The 26,505-nt window shown below is 31.6% G+C and overlaps 1 protein-coding gene across 21 annotated transcripts in view; it reads right to left on the reverse strand.

Annotated features, from left to right (window-relative positions):
- Foxp (forkhead box transcription factor P) overlaps positions 1 to 26,505 on the reverse strand; it is a 285,273-nt gene that overhangs the window by 245,265 nt on the left and 13,503 nt on the right. For 16 of the 21 annotated variants that reach the window (XR_014438721.1, XM_083098175.1, XM_083098171.1 and 13 more), the window contains exons 2-3: positions 9,615 to 9,688; positions 3,770 to 3,812 (exon numbers count right to left, since the gene is read on the reverse strand). The exons of 2 other annotated variants lie outside the window; for them this stretch is intronic. Coding sequence is in view for 15 of the 19 variants with exons in the window: in XM_083098175.1 (XP_082954301.1) it covers positions 3,770 to 3,812; positions 9,615 to 9,688 (117 nt within the window). In the remaining 4 variants the exon portion in view is untranslated. Of the gene's footprint in view, positions 1 to 3,769; positions 3,813 to 4,582; positions 4,795 to 9,614; positions 9,689 to 25,222; positions 25,318 to 26,505 lie in introns of those variants that run through there. 3 more of the 21 variants (XM_083098188.1, XM_083098187.1, XM_083098190.1) reach the window with 3 other exon arrangements.

Here is a 26,505-nt window from a genome sequence, read left to right on the forward strand (position 1 = left end):
CGCATATTCGCCACCCTCATCGTCGTGCTTCAAAATTTCTACGAGAATGATCCGACGACTACTATATCGTCTTGTCGTGTATTGTAATCCGCCGCGTTTACGGGGATCTCAGATTGTCGAGTGTTGCTGGCGGTAGAGGGATCTGTCGCGTTATCTTGTTAGAAAATTAAACTTTCAACTTTATAAAAACGAGAAAAAAATTGTAGAGAATCTATTTGTGGAATTGTCAGTAGATGTGATGGATAAAAATTTGCAAGATAAATTGGTATACAGATATTGTAGATATCGATAACAAGACACTATTAAGAACTTCATTCTATTTACTCCTTCATATTTTCTCATTCATTTTATCAATCTTTCATTTCTTTCATTTTTTCGATTCGCAAATATCTATGTATCTGGATCGAGATTGTATTTATAATCGCTTGATTGTATTTATTTAATGCAAATTTTACGAAGAGCTTATTGAATCTCGAGCATACTTGGATTAAAGAGAATAAGTGGAAGAGAATATCACGATCGATGGTTTATATTTTTTTTTAAATATGAGATATCCGATTTCTAATACGTTAAAAAATTTATTTTATATTTGCGCATAAATCATCGCAAAAGTTTTTAGATAAGACACGCATGATTTTAAATTAATTTTTTTATATTCCCATGTATATATTATTTTTTATTTATTATCTATATTCTATTTATTATTATTTATGATATTTATTTTTTTCTTCAACTTTTTTAGAATTAAATTTTCATCAAATAAACTTATATAAATAGCAAAAAAATTCAGCATTTACATTATAAAGAAACATCTCAAGAACAAATTTTGACAGATTGTTTGAAAATCATTTTGAGTGAAAAATGTCATATGAACATGTGTTCTATTCTCGAGACTTAATTACAAAAATTGTAAAATTGTCGCTGTTATCACAGTAAAAAAATCACATGCTTGATAGAAAGTAATCTTTGAAAAATTAAAACAAAACAAACAAATATGAGATATTAGTTGTTTATAACGATTTTATAATTGATACGATGATATTATAATTACAGTGATTTTACTATAATAATAGCAAAATTTTATAATTTCTGAAACTACATAAATATTAAGAATAAAATCTACGTTTATATGAAATTTTTTATACAAACTGTCCTTCCAAAGTTTGTTACACTCGTCCTACATTATCCTATATATAAGAAAAACGGCTAACGTAAATTGCTTTATCATCCCCTGTAACGTTGGATATTACTATGCTCCGCAAAAAACGTTTTATCATTTATCGTTTCTCGAACAATTTCCAATGTTCGACCTGTAGTTGCACCATCGTGGCACTTAAATCATTTTTAAAACTGCTATGACTATACGTTGAAAAAACTTTGAAATACCGATCAGAAGTCGTCGAGCGAACGGAAGGAAAAAGGCGGAACCAAGGAGAAAGGGTTTAGTAGGGCCCGCGAGGTCCGATTGATTGATCGACGCACCCCCGTGTAAAGTCAGATACCGAAAGACCGAACTTTTCCCATTACCGTCAATATGCAACCTAGACATTGGTTTAACGTTACGGGTGCCGGGGTATCGGTGCCGCAGTAAAAGGGAACCGGTTAAATCGCGTCGACGACCTTTATTGCCGTCTTAAGGTAGTTAAGTTAATCCGCGTCGTAGCGAAAACTGCAGGGGTGCCGCGCCCGTGCAAATCGAATCGCCTTTTGGTGTATCTCGCTTCCGAGACAAAAACATTAACATAAATCACGGAGCGGAGGAATGAGAGAGAAAGAGAGAGAGGGAGAAACAGTGAAAAAGAGGGACGGGCAACCCGGATTGGACGTTTATTCGATTCACTTTGTGCATCCCCTCGCGACACCCTTTTACGGTACCGACGAATTTCATCCACTGCCTTGGCAATTAGTGCTGCGAAAACTTACGGGTGATTTGTTCTTAAAAGGAAACGAAAGTTACGAAAACGTGGAATTCTATATAAATAATTATTGATTTGATTGGTCGAAGATAAAAAGATAAGATTTCTCAAATTTGATTTTAATAATCTAGTTCCAGAAACATAGAGAAAAAACAATTCTGTCATTTCTCAAAAAAAAAAAGGAATTTAAAATAAAAAATTTAAAATATTCTTAAAAAAAATTTAATAAAATTGTTTCTTACATCTCTCGTTTTTTGTTATGTTTTTTTATCTTATTTTTCTGAAATAAATTTTTGTTGTTAAAAATCTTTGGCATTAAAAGTCGAAAACCGCGAAGAGAAATTCTAGCAAAATAACATTATTGAGTGTGCCAGTTTTCTATATATAAAATATAAAGTGCGAATATAAAAAATATATAATACGATATAAAAAGAGATGGAAAGTTTTCAATCGCAAGAGAATGCGTGTACACGCGTGAGAATGTGCAAAGGGGTAGAAAGGAAAAAAGGTACCACTTAACCCTACCTCCGTGGCCATTTCCGACGAACGCACCTCGCGTTGCACGAGTGCCAGCCCTCGACCTCAACTCTTTCGCTTTTAGCGAGAATTCGATGAATTGCCAGCCGCTACGGGCAATAAATAATGCATTTTGTGTTTGCCCCCGGTAAAAGGGTCCACCCTCAACAAACCCCTCCCTCACCCGCGTGCGATGTGAACCTAAATTTTAGATCGACTTTAGCTGAAGGCGACCGAAAGTGTATCCTGGAGAAATGATCGAGAATAAAGCTTAAGTTATTGATAAAGCTTATTCAAGAGAGCAATATTACTATTATACTATTAGAATAAACTACAATATTAATGCATAATTTATTCTTCTTCTTCGATTTTAATATTAAAATTTCCTGAATTTGACTTTTGATAGTGAAGCTATCAGGTTAACAGAAGTTTCGAAATAAGTTAGATTGGTAATTCTACCAGATGCGCAATTCAAAGAAACATAAGGTGTAATTCGCCAGCTTTAAATTCTTACATTTTAAGAATCATTATTTCAATTAAAAATGTAAAATACTTGTTTATTTATTTTATTTTTTTTACTTATTTTGTTTTGCAAGTTTTGGAAAGAATTTTTTATATTATATGCATGGTGTAAGTAGAAAGGTGAACCATTGCGCATAATGGCGGAGGTCTGAGATCTTGATCAATCAGAACTTGAGCTTTTAGACAGCGCGCTGTTTGAAAGTTTCAAAAATGAAATGAGATTGTATCTAACGCAATTTGGATAAAAATATGTTGTATTTAATATAAATATTACAGAAGCGAAGTATGACTATACAGACTGTTTATTGCACATATGTTTGAGTTTTCTTTTTTCTTTTTTAGTACAGTTTTTTTGTTGTTTAATACGTTGTAATTTTCTCTGTTACCACGACCGGTCCGGCTCTTGCAATTTTTAACGCAGCACACTGGCATTTTCAGCACATTTTAATCACGATGAGAACATTCAACCGATAATTAATAACGATCAGTTCAACTCATGTTCAACTCATTCAATGTGACAGTGAAAGTATATAAGCAGCCATATTGAATTTCGCATAAAAGCTCAAAGCGTAATTGGCTGACTGTCCCCCACTTTTATTTTAACCTACTGCGCATCTATCGGAATGGTTCACCTTTCTACTTACACCATGATTATATGTATCCAATCAAATAATTTATAAGATTAAATAATGCAAAAAAATTCTTAACTATTATATTGCAAATTAAAGTTTATATATACTTATATATACTCTATAATAATTCGTAAATTTATCTCGCAAAAGAAATTGAGATAAAAAAGATAATTTAACACTTACCGGTACGATGAGCAACGACGGAATTGTAGAATATAATGTTGATCTGTAAAATATAAATATATTCAAATTATATAAAGCAATTTAATAAGTAATTAATTCTAAAGTGATTAATTTTATTCCAACAAATAATTTTATTGCGCTTTATTAAATTCTTATATTTGTCTGTTTAAAATGTTTAAAAATTTTAAAAAGAAGGAAATTTCTGAAAGAATTTGTTTTTAAATAAATTTGTATAAAATGAATATACAGAAATTTAATTTTTATTAATGCTCTAAAAAACTACAATTATTTTATACATACATGTATATACATATATGATTATATTATTAATTATATATACAGGGTGTCCCGAAACTAATGCTTGATATTTTAAAGGCAGATTCTCTGGCCAATTTAAAAACGATTTTTCCTCAGCGAAAATGTCGCGGCACTAATAGTTTTCGAGTTATAAACGATTGAAAATAAAGGGTTTTTCGCAAACTAAGGCTTATAGGAATAAAATATTAATAAAGTCACATTCTTTAATTAATTTTAGGTAGAGTTTACTTTAATAGAATTTTAATTTAAGGCTTAGAAAGATACATGATGACAAAAATTGGGAATTTGCAAAAAATAATGATCTCCCTCGACATTTTCGCTGAGGAAAAATCGTTTTTTAAATTGGCCAGAGAATCTGCCTTTAAAATATCAAGCGTTAGTTTCGGGACACCCTGTATAGTATTATATCAAATGATGTAAGATGAGTTATTATCGCGGAAATAAGCAAGCAATTTTACAAATAATAATAAAATATTAAAATTATAAATTGCTTACCTCGTGGTTGCTCCGTCGAGGTCTAATACTTTCCCGGGCTCTCTTTCTCTCTTGATTACTCTTTAATGGCATTCACATGATACTCACTCGAAAACGATAATTAGGATTATGCACAACCTAATCACTTTCAACGACGACAATAACGACGAATTGCGCGGAATTTTATATAATGCTCGCCACGTTAAACGCATATGAAGATTACTTTATTTTATTACGATAAAAAAGTACGAAAACTACGTTACACAAAGTTACAATTCGTTCGACATTAAAAAATCGCGCGATTAAATCTATCTCTGCTATTAAGGATCATGTGCACGAATTTAATATAATTTTATTATATATTTCTTTAATTATAGCACAAGTAATACGTAGAACGACACGGTATGAAGTGTCTTGCGTCGTTACCTTTTCACATAACTCTCGCCACGCGAATGATAACAATGTGACCGCGCGTTGACCTTATATATATATATAGTATTATACACAGTAGCGCGCTATACGTCGCAAGAAAAACACCGAATATTATATAATAGTTAAAATTTCAAAATTCCATTAATGCCGTAAAATATTTAACGCGTTACAAAGTAAGTACATACACACAGAACACTTTTATGATTTCAAATTAATTACTAGTAAACGTTTGATATGTCACGGCATTATTTGAATTACTCGATCTTATGATTTGTATATTATTACGTGTTCTTAATCTCGACGTGTAACTTATTGTATTTAAATAAACGAAAAAAATTCAAGAAACAATACAAGGTATATTAACCCTTTTAATGGCGATCGAAAAAGTATCTAAAGGAAAAATACCGAGCCAAGTGTTGATGTAATTTATTAAGGAGAGAAAAAAGTTATAAAAATTTTAGAAAAAAATGCTAATTACAAAATTTAAAAAGGAACATGTTAAGAAATGAGGGGGAAAAAATCAATGACAAAAGTATTTCGATATTTGTTGAAAATCAATTAATAATGTTTATTCAAAATTATAGAAAAAAGATGATATATCGTTGTTTGGCACTATAAGGATTAAAATACAAATGTCTCTAGGGAAATAATTATCGCTCGTAAATATTGCATAAAACAATAATTTATAATTTTTCTCTCCTGTTAATTATTTTCAGATCAGAAAAGTAATATAGTAATCGAATATTGAGAGAAATAAATCAAGCAATGCCAAAGAAAAGCCATGATATATCAATTTAGTTATTAGTATTAATTCAAAATTCCAAAATAGAATATTTTATTTCGTAAAAATTGTGTTGAATATTTTATAGTAGACTGTGGATATTTTATAGTAGGCTGATTATGGTACGTTGTTATCATGGTTCGCTTTTGCGGCGTATAGCGTGTTATTGTACACACGCAATCACCTTGTTGTCATTCACGCGGCGAGTGGAAAGGTAACGACGCGACGTGTTTCATATCGTATTATTTGTGATATAATTAATAAAGACGTGATATCGACGTTCCTTGCGATGTATCGCTATTGTATATAAAGGTCACGCGCGGTCACATTGTTATCATTCACGAGACGTGAATCAAGTAGAAAGGTAGCGACGCGAGGCGTTTCATACCGTGTCCTCGTATTATTTGTGCAATTAATAAAATGTGTCATAAATTCATATATTATTCCTTAATAGTAGAAATAGCATTGTATTCGGTCGCATAATTTTTCCGTACCGAACGAATTGCAATTTCTATAACGGTAGTTTTTATTATTTTTTAGTCGTCATATTATGAAATAAGTATGCGTCATACGCGATTAACATGGCAAGTACGATATAAAGCTTTGCGCAATCGTCGTCATTTGGTAATTAGTGCGCGTATAATTATCGTTTTCACGAGTATCATGTGCCATTAGGAGCAACCAAGAAAGGAGGGGGAAGCTCAGGAAGGCATCGGCGGAGCAACCATAAGGTGAGCACAATTCATAATTTTATTAATTTATTATTTGCTATTTATAAAATTGCTCACACACACACACACATATACTTATCTTAATGATATTAACTCATCTACATATATTATTTGCGTAATATAGTATGTATATATAAAATATTCTGGAAATATATATATATATATATATATATTTATAAAATGAATAATCAAATATTACTTATAATTATTATATATATAAGATTGATAGAGAGAGTTCTTTAGATTATTTCTAAAAAAATGTTAATTTTATATTTATTCATTTATAATGCAAATATTTGAAAACAAATTTTTCTCGGAAATTTCTTTTATTAAATATTTCTATAAAGAAATACATACATAAAAATTCAATAAAGTAATAAAGCGCAATAATTATTTATTGGAATAAACTTAATTACTTTATAATTAATTATTTTCTTAAATTGTTTTATATTATTCAAATATATTTTATAGATCAACATTATATTCTACAACTTCACCGTTTCGCAACGTACTCGTGAGTGCTAAATTATTTTTTATCATAATTTTTTTATTGTAATTTATCTCGAAAGATATAAGTTTGCGAAATATTACAAATATAGTACGTCTAAATATAAATTTGCAATGATGCAATACACAGTAAAAAATAAAATGTTAATTATAACATTTTTCACATGTCCCAGAAAGTCCACTCTAAATTTTAAGTTAAAATAACTCATTCGTCGTATGTTACTTATTGGCAAACTAAAATGTTAAATAATTGACAACAATACTTTATATTTTTTTTGTTACTGTGACTTTAAGTGTAATGTAAAAATAACATACAAATTAATTAAAAATTACATAAAAAAGTAGTTACAATAACTCGTAAGAAATGTTGAGGACATTAACATATAATAGTAATTATTTTAACTTAAATTATTTGTAATAGAAACATTTAATTTTAATAAATTTGATTTAATTTTAATTAAATTTATTTTTGTATGTCAAAGTTCAAGATTATTAAAAGATTCATTTTAACTTTTCTTAGAATGTTAAACTGACTTTGAGACATGTTGATTGTTTAAAATGATTATGTTAAAAATACTCAAAATAATAGTGCATTTCTAAGAGACATATACAAAGTGTTAAGTTATGAAGTTGACATAAATGTAACACATGAAAATGTTATAAAAATAATAATATATAGGTTGTATGTTAATTTTACATTGAAGTGCTAATCAAAACGTTGTAACACAAGAAAATTTTAACATATGGACGTACAATTTTTTATTGTGTAGTTGAAAATTTTTTGCATTATTTAATTACATTAATTACTTTGTGTATATATATATATATATATATATATATATATATATATATATATATATACAATTATAATTAGTAATTCTCGCGTACTTCGAGATCTCTATTAATGTAGCAGCTTTACCATGAAAAATCAAATTCGGAAAACATTTAAGTATCAAAATCAGAAAAAAATAATAAAATAAATTAATATAGTTTATTTTTGTAGCGATATAGGCGACACAGGATTAAAGTGTTTCTTATTATTTTTTAAATTTATTTCGTGAGTAATAAATACGAAATTAGAGATATACTGATAATAAAATCGTAAAATTAATATTTAATAATACTTCATTATGCCATATATATGAATTTGAATTATCATGATAGGCATGCTGGATTAAAGAAAGTCAAGTTGCGTAAACATTAAAATATTATAAAAACGGACTTTCGAGAATCGATACTCTACGACTAATTAATGATCATTAAAAGTAACAAAACAATATAACATGGAATAAAAGAAAACCTTCAAACTCAGATCGCTTCGAGATAAATTTTTGGACAATACCGGCGTTACGTAGACTGGTGGACTTGTTACGGGCAATGGAAAATGGGAAGCGAAATAGCGCGGAAGGGAATGGCGGAGTATAATGGTACCGCACAACATTATAAGATGTGCATTGTCTGTAATTTAACGGGGCAGATCAGTATTGCCAATTACGGACAATTATTATATAGACATCAGCTCATACACAAGAACCAGCGCTCTATAAGGCGATCAGACTTATTAGCTTTGAATTCATTCGTTTACAGGAACGAATAATCGATATTGTCTTGTTAGTATTTTAAAATAAATCAAGCGCTCGATAGCATTGATGCATTTGGTATATTATGTGGTCATGGGATTATTGTTCAAATTTTTTATGAATAATATTATAATAACAACAGTAATAACTTTTTTATTATAAACTATGTAATAAATTTTTTTATCTATTACTCTAATCTATCTGTTTATCTAATTTGATAAATTTATTTACATTTAAAATATTTGTCTTATATTTACAATATTTAAAATATTATTAAAAGAATATTCAAATCAAGAACTTTTTCTCTCATTTAAATTTTATCAGACACACACATTATACATTAAACAATATATAATATATTGCAAGACATTTGTATCTTGCAATTTCTAATTTATTACAATCGTGTATCTCTTTGTATATCATTTTAATACTGATACTCTAATCTATAAATACTGAATATTGTTATAAATTTAGATACAAGCGTATATTGCGTGTTCATGAATACAAACGATGAAAGAAGGAGATTATAAATCCAATGGATTTTTAATTTCTTCTCAATTCTTATCTGCGAGGGAACGGCGAGGCAGAATAACAGCGAAAGAACAGAATTGGCAACTTATCATGGCAATAATTAATGCGCGAGAGCGAAAGGGAGAGAGAGAAAGAGAGAGAACTTTCACAACTACTTTTACTTAGCGCAAACACACACAAATTGCTGGTTTAATAGATTATTAATCGACAATTTCGGTCAACGTGGTTACTGAACTGGATTCTCAAACAATTGTTCCATATTATGCATAAATAGAGAAATTCAATGTTGAATAAAACGAGAAATTAAAAAAATTACAATAAAAATATACAATATTTTTAAATGTCATTATTAATGATTAATTGAAAATAATGTACATCGGAATACAAGGATTTAAAACGGAAGACTAAGAAGCATCGCAATACGAGTAAGTGCAGCAAATAAATGTTTGTAATGAAAACTAAAATATTGTTTCAATAATAAGGTATTGTACCTGGAGTTGGGTCGCGAAGAGAACGAATGTTTATCGCAACGCGAATGGTAACATCGAGTAACAGTTGCCCTTACCTGAAACAAACAGAAAAGGTATACTTCGTTTAGCCAAACATCCCAGAAAATAAGAAATACTCATATTTTCAATACATGAAGATAGCAAAAACCGCGAACAATGGTCGCCTCGGAAAAAACAGCTTTCACGCTATTAATTACTTTCCTCGCGTATTATGCCATAAAGCACGAAGGTTTTGTTAGTAGCGGGGTTTATATTTTCCATATTTCAAGAGGTTCATTAATCATGCGTAATCAATGGTAACCGATCGATTAAAGCACCCCCGCTTCTTTCCACAAGCGCCGAGATAAGAGCGGGATGACGAAGAAAGGAAGGAAACTTTCTTATTAACACAATCAATCAAATCGCCTCGAATTTAAAGCATTTTTCACGATTTTCCGCGTTTCTGAGCAGCTCGCTGAAAAAATTCCCTTCGGCGAGACCAACGATCGGTTTCGCGGGAGGGAGGAGAGGGTAAGTTCTGCTAATCGATGCGGAATTAAGAAGCGACGCTTACTTCTCGGGCGGCTAATTACGAAAGCGCGATCACCCGCCGGAAATGATTGCTACATTCCATCTTGTATCCGTCTTATTCGTAGAAGTAAAAAAATATTTGTCTCATAGTTTCTAAGACTTCTACTACAATCCATATTTGTCTCAAAAGAAAGAAAAAAACGATTTATATATGTCTAAAAGAAAGAATATAATTTTAATAATTCTTGTAATATATTATTATAATATATTCTTATAATATAAATAATTCTTTGTTATATTGATAAAAATTAAAAGCATAAATAAAGCTACGTAATCGAAATTTTAATCCAGTTAGATAATTAAACGTAAGTATCTTTTTTTATTATATTGTACAAACACTCATACATAATTATTTTTCAACGTATATTTAACTTTCCATAATTTTTTCCATCAAAAACCGCAGCGAAAGATTAGGTCTGTCTGCTTAATTGTTTACGAGATATCGGCGCGCGGAAGAAAAGTAGGAAGTTTTAAACTCGTAAAAGTCTGGAAAATGAACACGAGCCACTTATTCCCTTTGTTTACCGCGCTTCCCGCGTCGCAAGTCTTATTACGTTTCGCATTACGCTCGCCTATAACGTTCTAAATGTCGTCAAACTGCTTTCTTTAATTAACTTCGAAATTTTAACACGATAAAATATTAGAAAGAAGGAATCGTTTTACGATGCTTAATTTACACTCTTGTCTTTTATGAGGGTCGTGGCAGTAGTACGTAATATCACGAAAATTGCTCAATAAATTTAAGTTCCGAAATGATGTTTCTATAATGGTATACTAATCATATTCCGACCCCTCCGTCCAACCCCTGTCAACTTGAATACTTCATTTGCAGATGGCTTTGTATATAAAAAGTACCATCGTGTTTTCATTTTCCAAAAAATATAACAAGTAGAACAACATGACTCGATTACATAATTGAAAGTACAATATTAAAAGTAAAAAAAGATCATATAAAATTATGAAGGCATTACTTTTTATATCAAAAAAAATATAAATGTATATAAATTATAAATTTGAAAAGTATATAGTATGTATAAATTCTTTATGCAGTTTTTTCCAAGTCTCTTTTATTTAATATCAAAGAATAATTTCTTAAAAATAAATAAAAATATAAGAGATACATTTCATACAAAGAGTAAGTAAAATAACGAGACGAGTATATGACGTTACATGTTTATCAAAGCGTCTCTTGCGGTGGACGAGAATGCAACGTAGCCTCTCAATATTTCACGTCCGGAAGCATCAAACCATATCGGATTATTCCGAGTAATAAAAATATCTGATTCGTAGAGACAGTAATGAGTGATCAAATATTACATGTAATATTTCCGTAACATGCCGTCGCATATTCTGACACAGCTTCGTTAAATATCATATCCCAAATGAGAGCGCGACAATGTCTGGCGAGATTTCTAAAGAGCGTCTACCCCCGCATGACTGAATTTAATATTTAACACCTGTGACGGTTAGTCGCGGTAGTTGGTGGTTCGCAGACTCATAGATAATCGCGGACGACGATAAATTACATAATCATATCCTTACGAAGTAATTATGATTAATACTTGAAAAGTTCTAATGTAACAATTATATATTTCTCGATAGAAAAATAATAATTAGTTTATTTTGGTAAACATATATCTCAACTTTATACTTTATGATTATACGAGATGTCTGAAATAAAAAAATATATCTGAATAATTCGTAAGCAATAGTAGTATAATTGTTCAAATCAAAATTGTGAGGTATATAAGGGGTTAGTATGATGATCATCATCATCCCACAGCTTTATATTTCAGCGTAGAACTATCCGACTTAGTTTTTTTCAAATAAAACCTAATTTTTTTATATACATAAATCCACTCTTTGCAATAATCGGCGTAAAAAATTATAAGGATGGCCAAAAATTGAATACGAGAAATATATTTTATAATTTATAACGACATAATTTTACATAATTTTACATATGAATATCTCGAAATATTCATTTTATCATCCTCTTTTTATGCCAATATTATCAAATATTGGAAGGAATCGATATATATAAAAATATTAGGTTCCATTTCTCCAAAAAAAACTGAGTCGAGTAGATGTACGTTGAAATATGAAGTGGTGGAAATAGGGATGAAGGAGACTAGCTTGTCTCCTATCCCACTTTTATCCAATTTTTATTTAAATACACACAATATCATTTCTTATAAATAATTAACATCTACTGTTTACGAATTATTCAGATGTATTATTTTATTTCGCATACTTTTTGTATATTCATAATATTTCTTATTACGATATAAGTTTAAGGAAAACTCCGTTGTTAGTATCAGGGTAACAAGAAATGGCAGGTCATTCATCTTCGAAAAATTAAAAAATCGAAATATAATTGAAGTATCTTAAATCTTTGTTGGTCGTGCAAATATTAATATTTTATATTTTTATTAAGAATAATGATAGATCAGTAATGGAATAGCTATTTCGTTCTACTCGATGGTAACTTTTTATGCTGAATTAATTATCATGCATATTATGATATTCGAGCAAAGAAATGGAAATGACCTGATAAATCGATGACTGTGATCTTCATCTTCTCATTCTCCAGAAAACTGAATATAATACTCTTTTTTGCTTCTTAAATATTAAGGAAAATTATTAGCATCTTTTTTCTTTGTAAGAGAAAGAAAGAATATGATACACGAAGCTCTCTCATACATATTCCCTCGTATGCGTTACCCTCACTTTCTCGCGAATAGAATCAGAATCTCCTAAACTCTTTATGAGAGCAAAAAGAAAGAAACTTTCAAGATCGAACCGTAAAGTCGAGGAACTCTTTGGTGCATCTGTTCGCCTGCTCGTGGCACCCACCGACTTGTTCTCTCGACTCGTTCCAATGGAATGGCAGGTAGAGAAGCTCGGGGACGATTCCGACGTTTTCTCCCTTTCGCACGTTGCAACAGCCTGATAGTATCACACCGTTATTTTACGTACAACCTCATGCGCGAACGCCCGATAAATTTGCCCGATCGATTTTCCACGGGTTTGCACCTCGCAGCGAGTTAATTGGCCGGTAATCCAGTAAATAACGAAGCAGCCGGTGATAAATCCGAGTCGGGTGGCTCCTTATGGTGCCTGAAACCCTGTTACCAACATCATCGTAACCTGTTCACCCTAGCAGTTGATTTAGCGGCTCCTGGAGATGCGCACAATGCTTGTCACACGTGAAACGGCACGATGATGTTATCGAACACAATATGTCTATTAACAATATGTCGCGAATATAAATTGCAGTTTCAAATTTGCACTAGTCTTGATGATGAGTCGATTGAATTAACGATAAAGTTCAAATAGAGAACCTCTGCATTGCATCTATTTGCCGTTTTTATTATTCTTAAATATATGAGATGAAACGAAATGAATAAGATCTGCGATCTCGAAATAACGCGTATTCATCAGTCATATGCAAGCAATATAGTACGTAAATAATTAAGCTTTCATGATATGTCAAGTTTTTTAATTCAATCATAATTTTTATCCTTTTACGGTGCTTTAGTCGCCATGTAATAAAGAAGAATTGAATACTTGTTCGGTTTTATCGCGCACGATTTTCAATCATTTGCATAACGCATACTTTTCATTTTACGTGCCATTTTATGAGAAAACACGGCAATCGCGAAAACAATTAACACCATGTGGAATTTCCAGCAATTTGGAGCGCAAAATACTGCCTATCGCGTTGGAGAATAATTGATAATCAAATTATCAAAATAAAAAGAATCTCGCGAAAATATTTCATAATTATGCGTGATATAAAATCAGTTATCAAACTATTCGGTACGCTGTATTTGTTTTCGTATTTATTTTACCAATAATACAACAGATAATAAAATATATTTTCCTAAAAATATGAATTAATAAAAAAAATTAATTAAAAAATATTTTTAATTAAAAATTATGAGCCCTTGTTATACGTGTAAGCTGCAATTAGTATATTTTTTGATAATAATACTGTGTATTTTCATAATAATATTGTGGTGCTTTATTATAATATATAAAGAATTTACTTTGATTTATATAATTTAAAATTTAGAAATATTCAAGTAATCTAGGGAAATATTTCAGAATAAAATTTTATAAATATATTTGTAGAATTATTCCGAAATATCTTTCGGTCTCTCTCATATCTGTATTTATATGTAAAAAAATTAGGCTGTCAAAACTCCCTTAATAACGAAATATTTTGCTAAGCCAAATATGACAATCCGTATCCAAATACTTTAACACATTGTATCTTTGACAATACTGTCTCTTTGCATAATCGATACTAGTCGCATTGCCGTACCAATATCGAATTCATGTTCATGGCTAGAGTGTCTCTCGTTCCAATACGGTCCGGTAACGCTTAACTTTGCCTCGTTGTTTTACACGAAGCCGAGCTGATGAGGGGGACGACACTCGACGCCGATTCATCCGCGGCTCAGTCACAAGATGTGATCAGCACCAGTGTCATCGGGGAAAAATAATTACAATCGGCCGTCTAGTAAGCGCGCCATCCTCTCCGATCATCCACCCTACATGCATCTCGTATATACATGTGTACACATATATATATATTCAGCCCATCACCTCGCGACACCACTTCACGTGTTTGCGGTTCGCCGATCCTGTACAAAATCCTAGCCGTCGTTATTATACTCTTGGTGCTCTTTATTATTACTTTCGCGCAACATAACGATGTGTCGCCGAAAGCGAACTGCGGACAACAACATTAATGACGATATGCTCCTTCTTATATATTCGTATTCGGTAAATGCATACGAGATGTTCGAAACGTAACTCAAAATGTCGAGATAATAACATATTAATATTAAGATTATGTGCAAAACGCTTTAAGTGATTAAGATCTAGATATTTTTTATTATTTTCATATCAATATATGATCATTTTATGATGAAAATAAATAAACATTAAAGATATATTTTTTAGTAGACAAACTTAACTTTTTCATTTTATTGATTGGGATATAGATGCAACATAATATCGCAGTCCGTAACATTTATATGGATTGCAGAGATTTTTATTTAATTGCTGCAAGCAAACATTTTAATGATGGAGCTTTAAGAAAACAGTGAATAGGTAATTACAGGAGCCTACCAAATTCTTCTTAATTCCTGTAGATATATATTTTAGGAAGATTATATTATAAATATATCTGAAAACAGGGCATTTGATCAAAAGACGGGCATTTAAATGATCGGCTCGGGAATTCTTTACATGTTAAATTAAATAACGTTTCTCGATCAACAGATAACAAAATTCTTCAAATATTAAATCAAAAATTTATGTAATTAATTTATGTGGATATTATCCACTTGCTCTCTTAAGTAGGTTAATTCTCGCAGTTTATGTGACTCATAAATCATATTTAAAATTAAACGTACATAAATTCTGGTTAATGGTGTGAAGTCCAAAACTATAAAATATGTGACACTAACAAAATTATTCCTAACCTTACATAGATCATTACAGAAAATTAACTCTTCTATCTTGCACTGAGAAGTACATCTGCCGTAATTATTATAATATATTGTTAATTTTGCATAATTGTGAAAAAAAAATATTTTCTTCAATAATTGTGTATACCAACTATAACAAGACATTAAAAAAAAAATCTTGAAAAATTTTCAAGAGATTTAAAAATAAAAATAGAAATGTATAAATTCTATTATTTAGGAATTTTTAGAAATAATACATTGAAAATTTACGATCGATTAAAATCTTTCTCGATTGCCATTTTGGTTGCTGCTATCTTGATTTAAAACTAAGTATTTTTAATTCGCTTTTATTTTATCATTAATTAATCATTTCTGCATTATAAATCACACAAGCGTGAAATAAACTTCAAATAAAAATATGCCTGAAATTAATCGATAATAAAATAATACGTAAAATCAATAATTAAAAAAAAAATAATATATCCAGCATGAAATCACTGTTAAGTTTAGGTCACCACGACACGGTGACCTAAAAAACCCGAAATACTCGTCTAGTGGAAAGTGTTTATTCGATCGCGAATGTGAAAAACGCGCTCGAGCGAATCTGCTCGGCCGTTGTCGCTTATATGTGTTTCGCGCCTTCACACGCTCCGTTCGCGAGATCGTTAACCCTAATGGCATTCCCAGGGAGTTGCGTAGAGACTTTAGGACGCGCGAGATTTTCCGGGAAGCTCTTCTTCATCGAGTTTATCCGCGCGATCTTTCTTTCCCGCGCGAATCTCGTCGGTCCACGACTCGACGATCGCGACTCCCGCAAGACGACTTTTTAAAGGCGACTTTGTCACACCTTGCGCATCTACATGACAGCCTGAAGATACGGTCTATTCTAGATTCCCAACTATTAATACTAATATCCACGCGCGCACGCGGTCTGAGCCAGGACTAGGTTCTTGGCCGACGTTGGCCACTTCTACCTCTCATCAATGGCGCATTCAGACACACGCAAACGCAAATTTATCAACGGGAATGAGCCACCGCCAGCCTGCTGCTCGTAGTCGTCGTGCCGAGTTCTCAACATGCTCCGTTCACGGTGTATTCGCGATACTGCGCGCGTCGCAGAAAAATCGTCGTGCCGATGTAAATTAGCCACTGCGACTAAACATAGATGAGCACGCGAATTTCCGGAATCCATCTGTCGGTTTTCAAGAATAGCCATTATTGTGAGAGGCATCTGCATTGAGATAAACTTATTCATACGAAATTATGTTGATGATACATATGATAAATCGAGTAAATGGATAGATAATTTTTAATACACTATGCCAGAAATATGATTAAATATTTTATTTATAATTAAAATAATTGTCGAATGAAATGTTTTTCTTTAATAATAGTTGACTGCAATTTTGCAAATGAAAAAAATAATGAAAATTTTAATTATATCGAAATTAAAATTTTAATTGTATCGAATATTTTGACACAAGATATCGATTTTCTAATATTAAAATTGAAATATGGCTTTAAAAGTGATAATTCTATTGGAGATTTTATTTAAGATTATTACATAAATATATTATTGCACTACCTAATTAGAATTTGTGTCCTCGAGCATTGAATGATGCAATTTTCAAATTCATTGTACTTAAATTTATCATAATTGCAGACATATCGTCATATCTTGACATTATTATACGTTTGTATTACAGCTTATATGTAATGTTTATCTCGTTATCTTAAATGAAAGCTTAAAGCAAAATCTGATAATACGTCCATAAAAAATACAATTATTAATACATTTTGTCTAATGGGAAGGTCAAAATGCAATATGTAGTATAAAATCATGACATGCATTCGTCGGATATACATTTCTTACCAACGTAAGATAGTTAGATGATATTTAGAATATCAGTGTACATAATGATTCATATTCAGTTTTCTCTAGCTGTTTCTAGATATTCCAGATATCAGACAAGTTTGCGATTATTATATGATACTCTGTATGAATTATCTTATCTAAATGCATATACCTTACGCGATAATGACGTTGTTAAATTGCATGATTCTTCATAAACGAAAGAAATATTTTCGATTTTTTTCCAATCATAAAAATCAACTATTTTAAAACTTAGCGATTTCATATTGATAACAAAATAACATTCGATACATGCAATGAATTATTTTAAAAACAACATAAATTATAAACCAGACCAGTTGTAGCGAAAGAGGGAAGTTTCAAGATAACTTGCGACCTAGCAAATTTTTCATTATCTCGCGCCATAATCTATTTACGGAAAAGATTTAAAGCCAGGACGTGCGGCCCAGGCAGTCCGAATTCATTATTCCTTTAAAAATATTAACTTCGCTAAGTCTACCATTTTCTGGGAGAAAAACAAACCTATGCAAAGAAGTGATAAAAGTTTTGTATCGATAAAAGTTGTGGGTCTTGGATTCATATTTTCTTGGAGGTTTTGCAAGTTTTCACATTTTTTTGAAGTTTCTACAATATTATATAAGTATATTATTGCATATCTATGTGAATATTGCATTATTTATAATTATTTTCAACTTACAAAATTGAATGTCAATAAAATACACTTTTTACTTTTTGATAGCAACGTAATACGAAATAAATTTTGCTCATACCTAGATTTCAAAATTGTCGAAATTTAATAAAACTCCATCAATATAGTTTTCTCATCATTATGTTTTTATAGAATTCTAACAAATTTATTCTGAAGATACTTATAAAAACAATCGATATCATCAACGTTCAAATTCTAAACCAATTTTGAAATTCAACTGTCTCTTGAAAAAGAGAGAGAGAGAGAGAGAGAGAGAGAGAGAGAGAGAGAGTATTAGTTTAATGGTATAAATTATTTTTCTGAAAATTTATTCGTAGAATGTTGCTTATTTTTAATCTTTTATAATCCAGAAAAAAAGCATCTTGATAAAATATTCATTTTATTAAAAAAAAGCTGTAAAATGAACAACCGTAGGTTGGCAGCAGTCGGGAGTAAAAAGAAGATTGCACATATTATTCCAAGATAATCTTTTTGATATAATGAAAAAATTATGATTAACATTTGCTTTTTAAAACACATTGACCGAGCATCATTTACGGTCGATAAAATCATCAACAGATATTTTCTTCTTTGGTACGTATATATGTTAGAGGTAGAAATATTTCAGTGACAATTCTTCGAAAGCTTCCTGTCCGGAGAGAAATAATTAGCTGAATCAAATAATCGCTGTTGCGCTATATTTCCAAGTTATAATTCAAGCGCGATAAATATTTGCAGCTGTGAGTCGCTACGCTTGTCACAATTAAATTTATGCCATTCTACGAATAAGTATCGTTGGAAATAGAGTTCTGTTGTCATTGCTTTGTTCGGTGTATTTCGCACTCGTAATCAGATTCGAGTTAAATCGAATTTGTCGCTGTTCGACGAAAGGCTACAAATTACATTGAGAGCTACTCACGTTGCTTCTTTATATTATCAATTTCTACAACGCTAATTTCAAGTTAATCATGTTTATCTAATATTTTAATAAAGCACATTAATTTCTCTGCCAAAATAATATTTTTCGTCGACTTTTCAAGTGTAATTTAAATCTTTTGAGTTATTTCTTTTTTAACTTTTTTAGTTTATAAGATAATCCATATCGAGTCTAAAATTAGATAATATTATTAGCGTGGAAAAAAATTTTCGACAAATAATAGGCTCGATGTTTGTGTAAAGTTCGTATAAAATATTTCCGAGGGATAAAAAGATCTTTAAGTTTTATCTCTTTTCCAAATATAAGATCTACGTTTTATGAAAAGATGAAAAATTTTGACTTTATTTCTAAAATCACATTATCCTTTTTAGTGCACTAGATATCACCATTTAAATATATTCGTAGTTTATAATATGTAATCATTAACTTTCATATCAGCTTCTCATATACAGGAACACATTAAAATTGTAATTCTGAGAAGATGGCGATTATAGCGAGTCTATTGCACAGATTAAGACATTTATTAATGCGAATTAAATGACACGATCGTGTAAATAAATGATACCGACAAAAAAACGATTATACCGGTTTCCAATAATTGCGGAAGCTGAAACGCGCTACTGCGAGTAAAGCGAAATATACTAAAGCCACTAAGAATGGAACATACATAGTAAATCTGTCTCGTTTGGCACGTTCATGCTTATTTCCTCGAGGGAATGATTTACTTATCAATTATTAAGTGCGAGCTACGCGCGACATGTACCGAGATTTATATCCACAATCTTGGAGCACTATCTTTTCGCGATTCTATTACACAATATACACATTACATATTTATATCTTAACGCAAACGCGTCGAAATTATTATCGAGAGCAGCGACATAAATAAGAGTCTTTCTTATACCTTATTTCAAATATATCGATTAATGCTGGTGTTATAATTGAAATACGTAAATCCTCAGAAGTCTATTTTGGCAGCATTCTTACGAGAGAGGAACGAATTACCCTTAGCGAACCGAATACGTTAATAAATTTGTCAACAAAGGGGACAGTTCGTATTCCGCGCGGAGTGCAAAGAGCAACTATTCCCGTAAACGCGGAGCGAGGAATAAGAGAATAAGAGAAAGAGAAAACGCAGCGCATGGCAATGGCACTATTTGTGTGTGCGAGCCGTTCCTCCGACTTCCTGAAATAGGAGCAAAATGGAACGAAGTCGACGAGCAAACGCGGCGCGGATCAGCTCGGCTCAGCTCAGCTCAGCTCGGTTCGGCTCGGCTCGGCTGAGACTCGAGTATATCGACGTCGCACACACAACCGAGCGGTAAATCCATCGTGCCGTTCGGTATGTAAATCGCTTATCGCTCCTAGTGGACCACTCGGTATAATTAGGTAGGTAGGTAGGTAGCTGTGGGGTAAGTAAGTATAGGTAGATAGGAATGGCATCATGCGCGCCGGGCATGTATCTGCACGTCTAATGGCGAGGAGGACGAGAACGAGGCAGTCTCGCGGAATTAGGCTCTTCCGTTGTTTCTATTACAAAATAGATGGCACGATATTGCGAGTCAACGTCGTCGCGCGGCTAATCTCCGTTTTTTCCACCGGAAGATAGCGTAATCGCGCGAACAAGCTCCACGATTCGTGAAAACGATCGCAGGGGAAAAAAACGAAGCAAAACGAAGGAGTCGTTGCTTGATATAATTACGGTTCTCTGAATTATTTTATCATTTTCACATTCGTAATTTAGCGCTCGTGTCATTTTTAAAGAGACTTCTTAGAGAGAGATCGACATCATAAATTTATCATATAAGAGTTCTTTTTTTTAATGACATGTATAAAAGGGAATATGTTCCTATCTATTAATAAAATTATTATGTAACAGGGTTAATAGTTATAAAATTTATTAATACATTGTGAATTACATACAAAATCTCATAAGTTCTCTCTAAACAGAATTGGATTTTTATAATAAAAATATTATCGCGTTATTATTTCTCTTTTTTTCTCTCTCTAATCTCTACTCACGTTAAACTTATAAAATCTCATTTGTATGTGTGACAAAGTACGACAATATTCACTAGCGAGAAAAATTCCTATAAATTATATAAACGATTTAACAGGAAAATACATTTCGATGAAATTCACGTATTCGGAAAATACGCTGAGATAGTAATCTGTTTATCGTCACCTTCGCGTTAGGTTTTTCCTGGCATTATAAAATAGAATTATGCAATACCGTTAAATTTTCCACCAATAGCAATTTTTGTTTCCTCTGCATACTTGCCTATCAATTTTTTGCTAAAGTATTTTATTCGGAATTCTCTCTCTAGCGCCATGTAATTGTAATAATTAATATTGCTATGACATGTGACTTAGATTAAAGTCAAGCAAGTCAATGTCAACGCAACTAATTTACTTATCAACATGATCCAACAAAATTACGATTTGATACAAATCTATTTTTTCTTTTTCATAAGATTGCAGTTTGTTAGCTCTCCATAATGTCTCACGCGATCATTTTGTCATCCACTGATTGTTTTCGCAACGCAAATTGTATTTGTAGAACAATTGTAGATAAATCGTCGGATATTATTAGCATTGGATCAAAGCATAAGGATAATTTTCGAATTGAGTAATGCTTGAAATTTATTTCCAAACAAAACATTCCTCAATTGATGCGACAAAGCGTTTTATTTATTAATTTATTAATTTTAACACAATCTTACCATTTAGAAAAATTTAAAATTTTTTAAAAATTGTATCAAAAATGACATATCTAATAATATTCTATTATTATCCAGTTATAATTAAATAGTCAAAATTGTACATAGCAAAGTAAAAGTGTAATATTTGAGATATATTATATATACGAAAAAATATGATTCATTATAATTTCGTCTAGTAAAATTTTTTACTTTCATTTCAAGTCTAATAAAAAATGTAAGTTTAATGACACGTGAACGCAATGAGTTTTATATGGCCAACAATTATAAATACGTGCGCGAGAACATTTTCTATTCAGCACAACTAAGTCAAAATAGACAGAGAAAAGGGTAAATTTGCGGAGCCGCGGATAGAAAATCTTGATGAAAGGGTGCAAATTTGAATAAATTTACTAAATGCGTATATACTTTGAAAAGTATCAGATGCATATATGCGAAGAAAAATGAGAGAAGAGACGGGAGAAAAAAAGAGAGAGCACTTATGAATGCACGCTCACCTAGTTTTATACTAGTGTTTCTACTCCGCCCCTATTTTGCTTCAATTTAAAGTTTGAGAGTGCAACAAACAATTATTGAATTATATTTTTATATATGAATATTAGCTTACATTTCCGCGCTGGAAAAATATTTTTTTATTTTAACAGAAAATTCGAGGAAAAAAAGAAGAATTTAATCTACCTTTTTATAATTAAGATAATAATGTGTTTTTGCGAAATTCAAAGCACTACCCTTTCCCCCCACAATCAACTATTAAATAATTATTTACAGATATTTCAATTAATTATAATTAATTGAAATATCTGTAAACTAGTGATGGCAGCTAATGATACATTGTAACATTTGATTAAACATTTTCGGCGGATCTTCTGATCAATTGCAATTAGCAAATGTTGGCTTGCATATATTAGTCCGTCGTGTGTCACACGGACATAGTTAATGACACCGGGTGAGTGCAACGAATGTCATCCTCCGCATCAGCCCCATGCGTTCGCCGCCGTTCCGCGATGCAGGCCGGTCACGTGACCGACAGGAAGTTACCAATCGTCTTGCACGATTATCCCGGTGCCCCTGCCCGCGTGTCGTACATCATACGTGTGCTCGTGCGTGTGCGTCAGCTCTGGCATCAGGGACGGCGTTAAGTAGGATTCACAAGCGAAGCAGCTATATCGCGCTTACGTGTGCTCCTCAATGCGAGCGTGTTGTATGTATGAACGTGTGTATTCGCGGATTTATATGTACGCGTGTATATAGCATTGTTCAGGAATCAGGACATCTCGGGCGAATCGGACGCGATTGGAGGAGATGACCAGATTAACTCGGTGGACCATCTTGATCACTCCGATCGTGATGACCCATCATTCATCGATAAGCGACGACTGTAATGCGATATGTAGATTTGATGGAATTTATAATTATATGTCGAACGATATAATTAATGATTATGTTCTTGTCACAATTTTTAAGAATTGTAATAAAGAAGAAAAAACTTGACATTTAGGAATTTAATGCTCTTCTTATCTCCAAGATAATAAATTATCTTTACTTGACTGTCGTACAGGGAACATATCGAGTATTATTCCAATAATTTTTCTATCTGTTTTTTATAGATAAATGTTTGCAGGTATATGCGATAATTAATATCTCTGAATCTAAGAGTATTGAAAGAATCGCAATAAATCATTAAATTGCATCAAATACATAGAATAAAACGGATCGCATTTTGCGTCTCGCATTAATGCAAATACAATTTTACATCACGACCTACAAATGAAAGATGTTCAGGGACTCGGCAATCAATTCTGAACGACGCTGTACGCACTCGCACGCACGCACGCATTGAGGCATCGCGTCCAGTAAACCGCGCTACACATTATCATAAATGCCCGAGCCGGGCCCGTCCCACGCGTAAATCTGTTTCGCAAATTACGAGAGTGGGATTATGTCATCTTTCCCCTCTCATTCGTCCCGCGCGACCGCTATGCACTCCTCCACGATGCGCTCGCCTCGTTTCCACGGAGCAAATCGCGCCATCAGATCGCGCTCATTCTTTCCTTTGCCCTTCTTCCTCACGACGCAGCGGCCGGAATAACGTTTCCGGATATTTGCGCTATTTCGCGAACAATACATTAGTCTTTGTACAAGATTCTCTTGATGCTCTTCTACGACAACTGACAATTATTTCAATAATTTGCTTCTTTAAATTTTAAATGATACATGAAATTAAACGCAATATTTCTTGTGAATATTATCACAAATTTTATTTGGTTAAGATAAACTAAATGTGTTACACATACACATCAACTACTTTATAATTAAAAAAATTCAAAATCAGAAATTTTGGGGTATATATAATAATTTTGGAGATATTAATAATTAATAATAATAATATTATTAATAATAATATTATTAATAATATGATCTTCTTTTGCATAATAATTTGAAAACGACTTTATTAAGTCACATATGGATAAAATTTGCACAAATTTAATATTCTAAAAGATATAAGAAATATATAATTTTTTTCTGGTGAAATATTAAAACATTGCAACTCTGAAAGTAAATCAGTATAGCCTGCAAATGATTCTAGCACGAGTTCTTGAACCAAACAGAAATGAGTCGAGCAAATATATGCTCGGTGTCACGATAGGCATATGGGGGATACTTATCTCGGACAAAACAATGTTGTGCAAACAATAACGAGCGCAGATAAGAGTGCAATTCAAGAAGTAATGCGGCGACTTCTTTTTCTGTAAATTCACAGCAATTATTTTTCATCGACTATATTTTCAATTTCGTTTTTAATAAAAATAACAATGATAATTTAGATTGATTAATCGAGAAATATTATGTGAATTTTTAATTCTCTTCTTTCTCTGTCTCTCTCTTTTCGATATTTTTATCAATTTTTTGTAATTCTTCTTCCGATAGAAAAATTCTGTTAACAGTAATAGTTCAATAGTTTTATATGAAATTACAAATATAATAAATGCCAAATTATTATAAAATTTTAATGATAATATTATTTCATAAAATTTCTTTAGGAAACCATTTTTTCAGAAATACTCCAAATAAAATGTAGTTTTAATATTTTTCGTTTACTATAAGAAAAGGTCAAAAAACAATCAAAAAATTGGACGAAAAATTCTCCATTAAGAGACGCGATAGTTTCTCACGTAAAATCTTTTTTAAAAATATTAAAAATATGTATATATATATATTATAATTATAATTAAAAGAGCTTTTACACGACAGAATGCTGTCGTGTAATTTTATCAAATCAAGGTGAAAATTTTAGATAATTTTACTGTAAACAACAAACCTTAATGGGCCCTCCACTTCATAAATTAGGAATTTTTATGCCGCCTTCGCGCCAGCCAAAGAAGAAACACATTTCTGAATGTTGTTCGATTACACTAGTACGCACAAAAATACAAAGTATTGGCGATCCATAAAATGCCACGATGATTTTCGTTCCTTTCTTTTTATGTAAGAAAATTTTTCACGCGCGCGTGTTTAAATTAAAAAAAATATCAATAAGTTTTATTATTTATTTAAAATATCACAAAAATATTTTTTCTAGCAGCTAGTATATAAAAAGTCATAAGAAGTACTGAAACGAAACGATTAATATATCGTCGACAATAAATGTATCGAAACAACAGATAAGCTATACGCGCTCAAGGCAATCGCGAAATGCAAACGAGAGATGCACTTTTTAGAAGACATCAGAAATTTATACGTAGTTTGCCTTGTTGGCAAGAGACTGACGCGGGAATAAAACAGACTGAAGCGTATCACAAATGCTATACTCTCCCCGGACTTCTTCGATCTCTTTCCAGTGCAATTCATAGACGGTGTCGACAAACTGATAAGACCGCTTGTGCCTCGAAGAATTTAAAGTAAACCGCGTGGGTATCGTGAGTGGATTTCTATTCCTCGATTGGATGCAACGGTTTTATACGGTTTTATCGTAGTGAATATGTATACTTGTGGCCGTCTCTTATCTGCCGGACCGCTAACGTAAAATTTTGACGAGTGTCAGGTCTATATAACTGTGCGACGAGACATAAAAACAAGTAATCCCGATACGACACGATATAAGTGCGAAAGCATTCGATTTACATTCAGGCCGCTCCTATGTTGCATTTGTTCGTATTTTTACTATATAAAAAAGAGAGAGAAATCAATTTTCTATCTTAAATTATTCTACGTAAACCAGACCAGAGAGACGTAAATTTTTACCAGATATGAAAAAATTACTGCAATTAAAGCCCACAATTGGAATTAATTCTGTATAAAATGTTAGTAGAAAAAATGTCTGCATATAATAAATTCAATCCGACGTCGAATATAGAAACACATTTAAGTTGTAAATAAATAATTAGTAAACATCTCTTTCTGATAAATAATTTTAACGATGAGGGTCATTTTAGGTTCATATACGATAATCAATATCTCTAGTTCGATTTAAATGCAAAAGATCTGTAATTATGTTAAAGATCAATATATGTACATATTTGCGCAGGAACAAAAATAGCTTCGTATTCTCAATATAATGTGCTCTTTTTTGCGAAGGCTAATCGAAGAAAACAGATAAGAATA

This window comes from Camponotus vicinus, unplaced genomic scaffold (assembly GCF_025532165.1).
Source record: "Camponotus vicinus isolate PSW18456_S1 unplaced genomic scaffold, iyCamVici1.0 SCAF_4, whole genome shotgun sequence".
Classification (NCBI taxonomy): domain Eukaryota; kingdom Metazoa; phylum Arthropoda; class Insecta; order Hymenoptera; family Formicidae; genus Camponotus; species Camponotus vicinus.